Genomic DNA, 12,958 nt, shown 5'->3' with positions numbered 1-12,958 from the left:
AGACAGATAAAGAAAGGATGAGCATTATTTCTTTAATTTTTTGGCTTTAAAAAAGTATTAGGACTAGAAAAGTTCCTTACTTCATCCTGCAGCCTTTTCCCAACATTGCATGTTTTTTTATTAGTGTTGTTTATCTATGTTTGAAATAAATAAGCTGAACTAGAAACTAAAACTTAAAGGTCAAACAATACAGGACAAAAAAAAATACAATAAAACATTAAAACTGGAGTGAAGGAAACAAAACAAACACCTGGAGAAGCAACAGAGTTCCTGTCATGTGAGGCTGCTTACGGCCCCATGCAGGCCTACAGTCATCCCCTATAACAGGGGTGTCCAACATAGGGCCGGTGGGCCAGAACCAGCCCACCAAGGGGTCCAATACGGTAAAATGGAAAATTGATACGGAAAATTGCAGAAAATTAATTCCAATTTTTCCCCTTCAGACATTTTTCCATCCTGACCAGAAAACATTCCTCTAAAAGAACAATGAATACAAACTCTGGTCATATTTAAAACATTCAGATACTTAACATTGTATAAAATGTTGTCAATCAGCAGCTTCTGTGCAAAATAATCTTAAAAAGACTGAGACGTGTTTTTGAAACTCAGGATTATTATACTAAAGTTATTATAATATGTTATATATTATTTATAGGTTATTATGTAATGGTTTTACTGGTCCGGCCCATCTGAGATCACACTGGGCTTTATGTGGCCCTTGAACTAAAATGAGTTTGCCACCCATGCCCTATAATAATCTAGACAATAAAACAACAGGAATCGTAATTAAAGAATAAACTAGAGCCACTTAAATGATAAACATTAATAAACCATAAAGGCTCATTTACTACAGTTTAATATGTCCCAAGTTTATTGTATATTGCAATCAACATTACAAGCTGCTGCAATACACTAAAAGTAAAAAGTCTCATGTCTGATTCTGGGACTCAAATTAAAAACTGATGCATCAAAAATAATAATAAAAATAAAATAACTGATTAATCTCACTGATGAAGAAACATTCATGTTGTTTTAAATCTGTAATCAGTTATTTTCCTTCCTTGTATTATAAAACAGTTGAAATGCTGCCACCTGCTGGCCTGGTTGAAGAAGTACACTGCTCTATTTTACTCTAGTTTTTATTATATTTTCTCTCTATTTTTCTGTACTTTGTTTTTATGTTTTATTATTATTATTGAGGTTTTCTTGTTTTTAATTGTATGTTTTTAATGTTTCCAATTTGTATTATTATTATTAAAGGTTTTTTTTTTTTTTTTTTGTTGTTCTTTGTTTCCACTTTTTACTGTTAAATGTTTTGTTTTTATGTAAAGCACATTGAGTTGAGTATGAAATGCTCTATATAAATAAAGCTGCCTTGCCTTACAGTCTGGTCAAATCTGGTGTCGTCATGGCAACCCCAGATGTGTGAATGGCTCCTTTATAGGTTTATAGATATTTTACATGTTATTGTTCTATTAAACGCTAAACAAAGCCGAAGACTGGACTTGTCATGTCAGAGTGACCGAAGTTTTACTGTTTAATGTATTTTTATACTGTGTGATGATTCAACATCATGTGAACTTTGATTCGTGACACGAACACACACACAGAGTTCATCGTGGCAGCAGCAGGTGATAAATACTGATAAAACAATTAAACGGTAATTTCATTCATTGTAGTTTTTATTTTTATTTCAGTTAACTAAATGTTTATTTTCACTACTATTTTTAGTTTTAGTTTTAGTTAACTATAATCACCCTGCTTACTTACAGGTGATAGAAACTCTTCATAAAATAGAAAAAGCTGGAAAGTCCGACACGACTTGAACGCAGCACAGAGTGTGTACGTCACATTGGTGCGCCTGCAGCCTGCAGACAGCTGCTCGGTGCATCCATGCCTCCTCTTCCTCCTCCTCTTCCTCCTCTTCCTTTCACTGTGAGTCTCTGAGAGGTGAAGAGTGTCTGAGAGCAGCTCAGAGACATGCTGCCAGCTGTTTACCGGATTTATTGATTATTGATTGAAGAAGAAGCCGATTGAAAACAAAGCAACATGTCTCGGTACAGAAGGAAGGACGGAATACCAGACAGGTGAGAGGAGAAGCCTTAAAATGAGAAGCAACGAGGAGAAAACTGATTAATGATGAGATTCAGATAAAAAGGAAGGAAACAGCTGATCTTTATATGTTGTTGTTGAATCTCTAAAACCAGAAATTAAAGTTTAATTAGCCTCAAAACTCCAATAGCCTACCGCACGTAAACGTTACACACTGTAAAAACAACCCAAATGTTTGGTTTTAAATGTTCTGCTTTTGTATAGATGCTCCAAATGTGTGTCCATTGAGGCTGTTCTGGGTCAGATTATCTCCGTATCTATTGACATGTGTTTAAGTGAAATGAATAGTTAATAGTTTTAATAAGATAGTAGTTATGAGGATGTATTTTTATGATGTAGCAGTGAAGACTGATGGCTCTAATGGTTCTACAATAAACCCCACAGCTCCATGAAGCTCTGCTCATTTTACCTTTACATTAAATAACATTTAACCACCAAAAAGAGATGAAAAAATGACTAAAATCAACCTACAGATAGTTTGAGTGACAGCTGCCATCTAGTTACCATAGTAACTATGAGATGGAGAGACTAAAGAGACTCAAAACTACCAAGAAGAGACATTTCAATCATTATTGCTATGTTATATTTTCATGTCTGAGGTAAAATAGGACATGATATTGTGTGATAGGAGATGTTTGAGGTACTTGTACTTTACTGTAGTACAGTTTGAGGTACTTGTACTTTACTGCAGTACAGTTTGAGGTACTTGTACTTTAATGTAGTACAGTTAGAGGTACTTGTACTTTACTGTAGTACAGTTAGAGGTACTTGTACTTTACTGTAGTACAGTTTGAGGTACTTGTACTTTACTGTAGTATTTCCATGTGATGCTACTTTGTACATCTCAGAGGGAAATATTGTACTTTCTACTCCACTACATTTATTTGACAGCTTTAGTTACTTTTCAGATGCAGATTTGACACAATGGATAATATAACAAGCTTTATAAATACAACACATTGTTAAAGATGAAACCAGAAAGCAGTGTGTAGTCGGCTCACATTTCAGATGTCTATGAGTTGTTAAGGAATTATTTATTCCACCAGCAGTCAAACCTGCTTGCCAACTTGTCAGCTGAGCAGAGAGTAAACAGGTCAGTGTCACATATCTGACAATCCGTCTGTGAATGCTGACATAAAGATAAGACTGGACTAGTTTCCTCAATAAAAGCTGCAGAAAAGTTGAGAGAGTCTTTTACGTGTAAAACATCATCAGACTCATGATGGACAGATTAAAAGAAAGAAAGAAAGAAAGAAAGTGAATGCAGCAGATTCAGAGATCATGTTTTTGATTCCACACATTCTTCTTCATCATAAGCTGGTGCCTACATTACCCAGAATGCATTGAGGTGGTGGTGTATTTAACTTTGTTTTGGCTTCGTGGGAACTACTACTAGAACCACTACTGCATACTACATCACTCATAATACTGCAGTACTTTTACTGTAATACTGCATACTACATCACTCATAATACTGCAGTACTTTTACTGTGATACTGCATACTACATCACTTATAATACTAATGTACAATCCATAAAAGAATGCATCTTAAGGCATTAAAGTGATTAAATCTATAATAATAATCAGATGTATACTTTTATAATGTTTTCTTCTTCAGATGGTTGGATTATAAAGCTGTCGGGAAAAGACTCAACGGGACTCGTTTCATCGCCTTCAAAGTGCCGCTGAAACACGTGAGACTTACCGTAACTGTAACCGTAACCATGACAACCACTGATAAACAAATCAGCCCTTTTCCCAAATTGGGGCTTTTTGTCCCCAATTACCTGGACCCAAGTCTGAAATGTGTCCTTTAAAGTAGCCTATATGACAGAGTGTACACACACACACACACACACACACACACACACACACACACACACACACATACACACACATACACATACACATACACACACACACACATACATACATACATACACACATACATGTTCATGGTCACTTTTGGGGACATTACATAGACTTACATCATTTCCCAAGATTTAATCTCACTGTAACCTGAAATTTGTCCCTAAAGTAACCGATGACATACACACACACACACACACACACACACACACACACACACACACACACACACACACACACACACACACACACACACACACACACACACCTGTACTTACCTGTGATTAGTTACATTCAGACTGCAGTTCAGTTTAGCAGTGAGACTAATAAAATGTGTGTTCTTCAGTCTTTTAGCCGTCAGCTTCGTAGCTCTGAGGTGTTCGGTCCCTGGGAGCTGCTGGACGCTCTGAATGAAGAGAAGCAGCAGCTGGGTTTGATCATCGACCTCACCTTCACCAAACGCTACTACCAGCCAGAGGTACACACACACACACACACACACACACACACACACACACACACACACACACACACACACACACACACACACACACACACACACACACACACACACACACACACACACCTGGGGAGTCTCCTCCTCTACTTCTTCTTCACTGTATAAGTGAGTCTATAGAATAACATGTGACCCGTGGTGCGTTCAGGACCTCCCGGACTCTCTGCTCTGTGTGAAGATCTTCACGGCCGGTCACGAGATTCCCAGCGACGACAAGATCCTGAGCTTCAAACGAGCCGTGCACGGATTCCTGCAGGACAACGCCGACAACGGTGAGACGACAACAGGCCTGATTTACTAAGATCCCACATAAAGGAACTAAATAGCGTGCACGGTGCAATAGATAGCGCGTGCCGTTTGCGTGCGTTTTGCAGGTGATCTACAAAGAATAACGTATAAATGGAAACAGGTGCAACAGGTGCAGACGGCAGTATTTAAATGAGGGTTTTGTGTCTTTTACTTTAACTAAACAAAAAACTTCTCTGCTTCAGATAAGCTGATCGGAGTTCACTGTACTCACGGTCTGAACCGCACCGGTTACCTGATCTGCAGATATCTGATCGATGTTGATGGGATGGATCCTAAAGAAGCAATTCAGTGTGAGTATGATGTCATAGGTTTAATACAGATTGCACAATGTGTCTGTGAGTGAAATCAAATCATCTCACACGTCTGTTTTTTTAGTGTTTAACTCGTCGCGCGGTCACAACATCGAGCGTCAGAACTACATCGATGATCTGCAGCGTGGAGACAAGAGGAGGTGAGACACACAGTCACATGATCTGTTTAACCCCGTTTAACTTGCTTTGGGTCTATCTTTACCACTTGTATGAGGTATATGATGCACAGACAGACCATCAGGTTGTGTTATGGTTGCTATAGATACAGGTTGTGCTTTAGTGTATAAACCATAGACTGTATATAAGAAATGGACGTAACATCCGTGACGTCACCCATTTGTTTGTGGACTGCTGCTCGGAGGCCAATAGTATCGGATCTGAGCAGCGCCATCTTGAACATTTCAGGTGCATGCTGGGAAAAATAAAAACAGGGAATCTACTTATAAGGGCATCAGGAGGAGCATGAGGCGCCCTCCTGCACCTGTGAACCAATCAACCTGTCAATCACCACGTAGCCACGCCCTAATGCATACCCTGCTTTATCGTCACATATAAAATCAGGGAGGCCAAAATGTCCCAAATGAACATCATACTGCATTGAAGAAGGCTTTAAACTAGCGATTGAGACCATAAACACATTTTGAAAACGTTTAATGAGGTTAGAAATCAAGTGAGAAGTTGGTGAATTCTCCATTGACTTGTATAGAGACGGAAGTCCTTTTGACACCAAAATGGTCGCCCCCTGGTGGCCTTTTGATAGAATGCAGTTTTAAGTTACTTCCGCGTTCGCATCATTTCAAAGGACCGGAACTCCCCACCTGATATAAACAAAGAATAACACAAATCACTGCTGACATCAGAGATCCTGCTGGAGACAGTGAATGAGTCTGTAGACGTCTGTAAAACATCACATTTCGGCTCAATGAGGAAACAAATCAAGCTTTTTTTGGTGTGACATACAAAGGGTTAAGGAATCACAACTGAATCTATTTTTAGTTCCTTTTATCAGATCTGAATCTTTTTACTTCCTTGATTGAATCATCATGTTTACCTTTTAACATTTGCAGGTTTCTAAAGGTTAAAATAATACTACAGCTGGGTAGTAGTATGGAAACGATACCTGCAATCGATCCTTTTTGCACCCAGAGCTAGGAAATATGACTATTTGTATGGAATGAATGAGGTTCAATTTCATATTAATGAATTGAATCTATTGACCATAATCTTTCTCTCTTTCTCTCTCTCTCTCCCCCTCTCCCTCTCTAACAGTAATGAAGGGATGGAGGAGAGCGAGCAGGAGCCACAGAGAGGTCAGGCTGTGAACCGACCGTCTTTCTCTCCGTCGGAGTCGGACGGTCGAGAGGACAGACGTCATGTTAACGAGTCGTGGCGGGAGAGGTGAGAGATTATAAACATCGTATCAGACAGGAAGCTGAATGGAATAATGTCATTTTTTCTTTACTTGTTCCTTTTCACACCATGAACACACTGAGAGAGCTGGAAAGAAAAGCAAAATCATTACCATCTTTTAAATTAAATTGAAACCCTTACAAAAACACATATTCAACAGAAACTAGCTATTTCACCATCTGTCCTTTGTTTTGTCTTTTTTTCCCTTTGTCTGTCTCTCTCTCTCTCTCCCTCTCTCTCTCTCTCTCTCTCTCTCTCTCTCTCTCTCTCTCTCTCTCTCTCTCTCTCTCTCTCTCTCTCTCTCTCTCTCTCTCTCTCCCACCCTCTCTCCCTCTCTCTCTCTCTCTCCCCCTCTCTCTCTCTCTTCTCCTCCTGCAGATCTTTCCCTCCGAGGGAAACGAACCACCGCTCCCATCACCGCTCCGATCACCGCTCCCAACATGACGGCCTCCTCCCCTGCCCTCCGATACTCCCCTATCATCCCTTTCATCATCTTCCTCCTCACAGCGGAGCCTCCTTCCACCCGTACCGATGGACTCCTCCTGCTCCTCCTCCTGCTCCTCCTTCTCACCGGGACAGCCAGTGGAGGAGACCCCACCACTCAGAGGAGAGCAGGTACAGATATAACCCACCAGAGCGGACGGAGAGGACTCATGATGACAGAAGACGAAGTCGTCATCATTATTCTCCTCCTCCTCCTCCTGCTCCTTCTCACCTCCCTCGCTACTCGGCCCGCTGGACCAACGAGTCAAACGGCTACGCTAGACCTGAGGAGGAGTGGGCCGGTCCCAAGATGAGACATCAGCACAGATACTCACAGAGACATAGAGTGAACACGTATGACGAACATTAGTCTGATCCAAACCTGAACTGAAGCTGCAGACATCACAGAACAGAAGAGAAGAGAAGAGACAGTTTCATGGGTTTCATGAGGTTTTACACTACTTTTTCTGACTCTTCTATATGTTTAAAGGGCCAGTTCTACACATTTACAAAAGATTTTCCCACTTTAAAAGTGTTGGTTTATAATTTTTCAGGTCTGCTAACTGAGTACAAACACTGACGGAGATTGTAAAGAGGACACATCATACTACTTTTTCCAGCTCTATATTAATATTCTGTGTCTCTACTGGAATATCTTTACATGATTTCCAGTTAAAAACTACTTATTTATCTTCTACTGGTCCTTTATGCAGCTCTTCAGTTCAGTCTCTGTCTGAAACAGACACATCGGCTTGTTGGCAACGTAGAAAGTTCAGCCCACAGTCTTTACATTGTGATGACATCATGGGTTTTTAAATCCGCTGTTCTCCGCTTAAGCACAGTTTAAAAAAATATAAAACCTCCATGGATCAAAAGTTCATGATTGAAAAGAGTTATAATTGAAGTTATTTGCAGTTCGAGGTGTCCTGTCAGCAGTTTTAGAGACGTCTCTTTTACAGTGGTGGTCTATGGGGCAGCTGGAGGGTTTTTTAGCTACAGTACTGCGAGTGGCCACTGGGGGAAAGTGGCGCTGTTGTATCCAGCTCTTACAAAACATCCGTGAAACAGCTTCATCTTTTTCTGCTGTTGTTATTTGTGCAGAAGTGTTTCTCCAACTTGGCCCACAGTCTTTACATTGTGATGACATCATGGGTTTTTAAATCAGCTGTTCTCCGCTTAAGCACAGTTTAAAAAATATAAAACCTCCATGGATCAAAAGTTCATGATAGAAAAGTAGTAATTGAAGTTATTTGCAGTTCGAGGTGTCCTGTCAGCAGTTTTAGAGACGTCTCTTTTACAGTGGTGGTCTATGGAGGATTTTTGTAGCTGCAGTACTGCGAGTGACCACTGGGGGGAACGTGGCGCTGTGGTGTCCAGCTCTTACAATACATCCATGAAACGGCGTCATCTTTTTCTGCTGTTGTTATTTGTGCAGTAGTGTTTCTCCAACTTGGCCCACAGTCTTTACATTGTGATGACATCATGGGTTTTTAAATCAGCTTTTCACCGCTTGAAGAAAGTTTTAAAAATATAAAACCTCCATGGATCAAAAGTTCATGATAGAGAAGAGTTATAATTGAAGTTATTTGCAGTTCGCGGTGTCCTGTCAGCAGTTTTAGAGACGTCTCTTTTACAGTGGTGGTCTATGGAGGATTTTGTTTTAGCTGCAGTACTGCGAGTGGCCACTGGGGGGAAAGTGGCGCTGTTGCATCCAGCTCTTACAAAACATCCATGAAACGGCGTCATTGTTTTCTGCTGTTGTTTTGCCTTTGCAGTGGCTTCTTCTTCTTCTTCTTCTTCTTCTTGTTGGCATATGTGTTGACTAGCGGCGGTGTTCTCACGACTTAACGGCTTGAACGCCAAAACGTATCGTAACCACGAGCTCACGAGTTTCAGCTTGATGTCACACGGACGCTTTAGACACATCGCTAACCTTTTTGAGCTGCAGTGGATGAATCCTGCAGAGAAGTCGTAGATTTTTAAGACTTTTTTAGGTTTTATATTGTTTTTAATCAGGCTGTTTTTATATATTTTTAATATACTTTTTTGGAGGGGGTGGACTCCAGTCGCTTCTTTTTTCAGCGGCCAAATGACCCCTCTTCCATTTAGTTAGGACTAAAATTAATGATTATTTTTTTATAATCAATTTTTTTTTTTTTAAAGGTTAATTCCTTCTGTGTAAAATTAAAAATCTCCGTCACAGGTTCCTGGAGCCAAAAGTGACGTCTTTAAATGCTCTAATGTGTCCGATCAACCATCTAAAAACTCTAAAAAGATATAATCAGTTTATTATCAAAAAATAAACATAAAGAAAAGAAAAGCAGCAAATTCTCACAATTCAGAAGCTGCTTTTACTAGAAAAAATGACAAAAGACATTAAAAAAACATTTGGGAACAGAAGATAATGTGGAACCAGTGAAATATGGACTTTTTTTTTTGGGACTTGTACAATCACGTAATTATTGATAAGTCAACTTTATTACTTCAGTTTTACAGGAAATCCAACCAACTGATAGAAGAAGCCAGCACAGGGACGTTGATGTGATCCCTCTCTGGCTTCCCACCAACAACAAACAGTTGAACAGTGAATGTCAGAGTTTTAATGGACAGTTTGTGTGTGTTTTGTTTTTTTACCTCATGGTTTAAACAACAGCTGTGTAGACTGAAAGAAAATAAAAAGCAAATTAAATCTGCTGTTTTATTGATGAATACAAACGTAATTTTGTAATTTTTTTGGGTAATTTTGCACGACAAAGCAACTAGAGACACATTGCACCCTTAGACTGTATATAAACCTGTCAATCACGACGTAGCCACGCCCTAATGCATACCCTGCTTTATCGTCACATATAAAATCAGGGAGGCCAAAATGTCCCAAATGAACATCATACTGCATTGAAGAAGGCTTTAAACTAGCGATTGAGACCATAAACACATTTTGAAAACGTTTACTGAGGTTAGAAATCAAGTGAGAAGTTGGTGAATTCTCCATTGACTTGTATAGAGACGGAAGTCCTTTTGACACCAAAACGGTCGCCCCCTGGTGGCCTTTTGATAGAATGCAGTTTTAAGTTACTTCCGCGTTGGCCTCATTTCAGAGGACCAGAACTCCCCGCCTGATTGCACCAGAAGCAGAGTTGCTATTTTCCAGCAGTCGTCCCTGCAGACACTTAAGTAGAATAATAAATTAAATCAGTGACAGAAATTCAATGTAATTAGAGTATAAAACACCAGGGAATGAAAGTCTGCAAACATTGTTATCCTCATATCCCACCGAGTCACAATAAGTCAATATTTGTGCAAAGTTGCAGCAATTAAATGATCAGGACAGCCATCCCCCCCCCACCAAAACAACAAACACACACACACAGACACACACTCACTCACAACTTTGCTTTAATATTTAAAAAAAAAACAACCTCATAACTCAATAAAATATATTGCAAAATGATTACATTAGTAGGATCTGCAAAAATGAATTTAACCCAATAATGTGATAATTGATTACATCATCGGTACAGATATTGTTCCATTATTGGGAAATGCACTTTATTACATTATCAGGTTTTATTACATTGTTTATTGAGTTATGAGGAGTTTTTATTACATTATCAGCTACTGGGAGGTACTTGGAGCTACTGGAGGTACTGGGAGCTAGTGGGAGCTACTGGGAGGTATTGGGAGCTACTTTGAGGTAGTGGGAGGTACTGGGAGCTACTGGGAGCTACTTGGAGGTACTGGGAGCTATTTGGAGTTAGTGGGAGCTACTGGGGGTACTGGGAGGTACTGGGAGCTACTGGGAGCTAATTGGAGGTAGAGGGAGGTACTGGGAGCTACTGGAGGTACTGGGAGGTAGTGGGAGCTGTGGTGTTGTATAGTATGATGGCTGATGGTATAAACTGGTCAGTTTCAGGGGTAAAATAAAATTAAACCTCTTAAAAAACCGTCTCTAACCTTCTCTGAAATATTTATTAATTAATTAATTTTTTCACCTTGTCTGAAATAAGTCGTGATGATAGTTTGGTCTGTGATACTGAGGGTGCGTTAACTGCGCATGCGCGGCTACTTCTGCTGTCACGACTCGGAGCTGCTGCCGCCGCTGTTGCTGCTGTTGCTGCTGCAGGTGTAAACATGGCGATGAAGGCGCTCAGAGGGATGATGAACGGGGCCATTGGTGAGCTCTCCTCGGCTGTCAGCGGGAACAAACCCCCCGGTCTCTGCTCCAGCTGCTGCTCCGCTCACAGCTGCAGCCAACCGGGAGCACGTGATGGCTGCGAGCCGGGAATACATCACTCAGCCTCGCCTCAGTGAGTCCAACTGTCTCTGTATGTGTGTGTGTGTGTGGGTGTGTGTGTTTGTGTGTGTGTGTGTGTGTGTGTGTGTGTGTGTGTGTGTGTGTGTGTGTGTGTGTGTGTGTGTGTGTGTGTGTGTGTGTGTGTGTGTGTGCAGCATTACAACAGGTAGGAGGATGCATCACTTTTTAATGTTTATACTGATTATCTGGTGACGGTAGGAGTTAAACCTGATCATAAAATAATCATTAATAACTCTGCTGATATCTGTTAATAACCAATCCGCTGATCCACATGTGTGCAGATGTTTGATGTCAACAAGCTGCTTCAGTTTAGATGCAGTCATGATTCATTAGATTCATCCATGAGTCAGAAAGTCAAGTTTATGTGTGTTGCACCTTTTTATACAACAAGTAGTTTAAATATAAAATAAAATAAAAACATTAAAACAAAGTGGAAAAGTACGGAGCGCGTAAAGGGACATGGTGAAAATAAAATAAAACTCAAGCACGAGATATTTTCTGGTGAGCACGAGATACTTTACTCGTGACCAGAAAGTATTGCATGCGCGCATAATGTCTGAAAGAGGAGACATTATGCATATGGATTCCCAATCCGACCATTTTTTTGGTGTATTATTTTATCATTATTAAGGCAAAATAACTCAATTTATGTCCATTGACATTATAATGAATATGCTCTTCAGTGTGTGTGTGTGTGTGTGTGCAGCTCTTCAGTGTGTAGCTGCAGCTCTTCGGTGTGTAGCTGCAGCTCTTCAGTGTGTGTGTGTGCAGCTCTTCAGTGTGTAGCTGCAGCTCTTCAGTGTGTAGCTGCAGCTCCTCAGTGTGTAGCAGCAGCTCTTCAGTGTGTAGCTGCAGCTCCTCAGTGTGTAGCTGCAGCTCTTCAGTGTGTAGCTGCAGCTCTTCAGTGTGTGTAGCTGCAGCTCTTCAGTGTGTAGCTGCAGCTCTTCAGTGTGTAGCTGCAGCTCTTCAGTGTGTAGCTGCAGCTCTTCAGTGTGTGTAGCTGCAGCTCTTCAGTGTGTAGCTGCAGCTCTTCAGTGTGTGTAGCTGCAGCTCTTCAGTGTGTAGCTGCAGCTCTTCAGTGTGTGTGGCTGCAGCTCTTCAGTGTGTGTAGCTGCAGCTCTTCAGTGTGTGTAGCTGCAGCTCTTCAGTGTGTAGCTGCAGCTCTTCAGTGTGTAGCTGCAGCTCTTCAGTGTGTAGCTGCAGCTCTTCGGTGTGTAGCTGCAGCTCTTCAGTGTGTGTGGGCTTCAGTCAGATAAAAACACTGAGTCAGAAATACTGTGATAAACTGAGCTTTTATATAACTGTGCAGCAGAATATTTTTTATTTCATCTCATTATTATCGTCACGATTAACTGTCGTGATTAAAGGTTTGGTCTCTATAATAGAAAAACACCCACACACACACACACACACACACACACACACACACACACACACACACACACACACTCACACACACACACACACACACACACACACACATAACATACATAACATGCATGCATATATAAGCACACAAACACACTGTAGCTGTATAGATATATGTAATTTATTATAGTGATGATGATGTAATAAGAGGGTTTTTTTTCTTTTTGGTTTGATTTTAATTGTTTATTTATTTATTTTTGTGT

At 40.4% G+C, this 12,958-nt stretch overlaps 1 protein-coding gene and 1 pseudogene across 1 annotated transcript; both read left to right on the top strand.

The window, feature by feature from the left end:
* Window positions 1-1,866: 1,866 nt before the first annotated feature.
* Window positions 1,867-9,695, top strand: dusp11 (dual specificity phosphatase 11 (RNA/RNP complex 1-interacting)). Its single transcript, XM_062434349.1, has 8 exons — window positions 1,867-2,087; window positions 3,732-3,807; window positions 4,329-4,460; window positions 4,648-4,771; window positions 4,991-5,098; window positions 5,184-5,259; window positions 6,389-6,517; window positions 6,908-9,695. Exons 1-8 carry the CDS (start codon window positions 2,050-2,052, stop codon window positions 7,380-7,382), a joined length of 1,158 nt encoding a protein of 385 aa, XP_062290333.1. The 5' UTR covers window positions 1,867-2,049; the 3' UTR covers window positions 7,383-9,695.
* Window positions 9,696-11,143: 1,448 nt separating this feature from the next.
* The window catches only part of LOC133995675 (V-type proton ATPase subunit B, brain isoform-like), an 86,006-nt pseudogene continuing 84,191 nt past the window's right edge, over window positions 11,144-12,958 (top strand).

The sequence above is a fragment of the Scomber scombrus genome, chromosome 15 (genome assembly GCF_963691925.1).
Source record: "Scomber scombrus chromosome 15, fScoSco1.1, whole genome shotgun sequence".
In the NCBI taxonomy this organism is placed as follows: Eukaryota; Metazoa; Chordata; class Actinopteri; order Scombriformes; family Scombridae; genus Scomber; species Scomber scombrus.
This window is presented reverse-complemented; position numbering and strand designations above follow the sequence as displayed.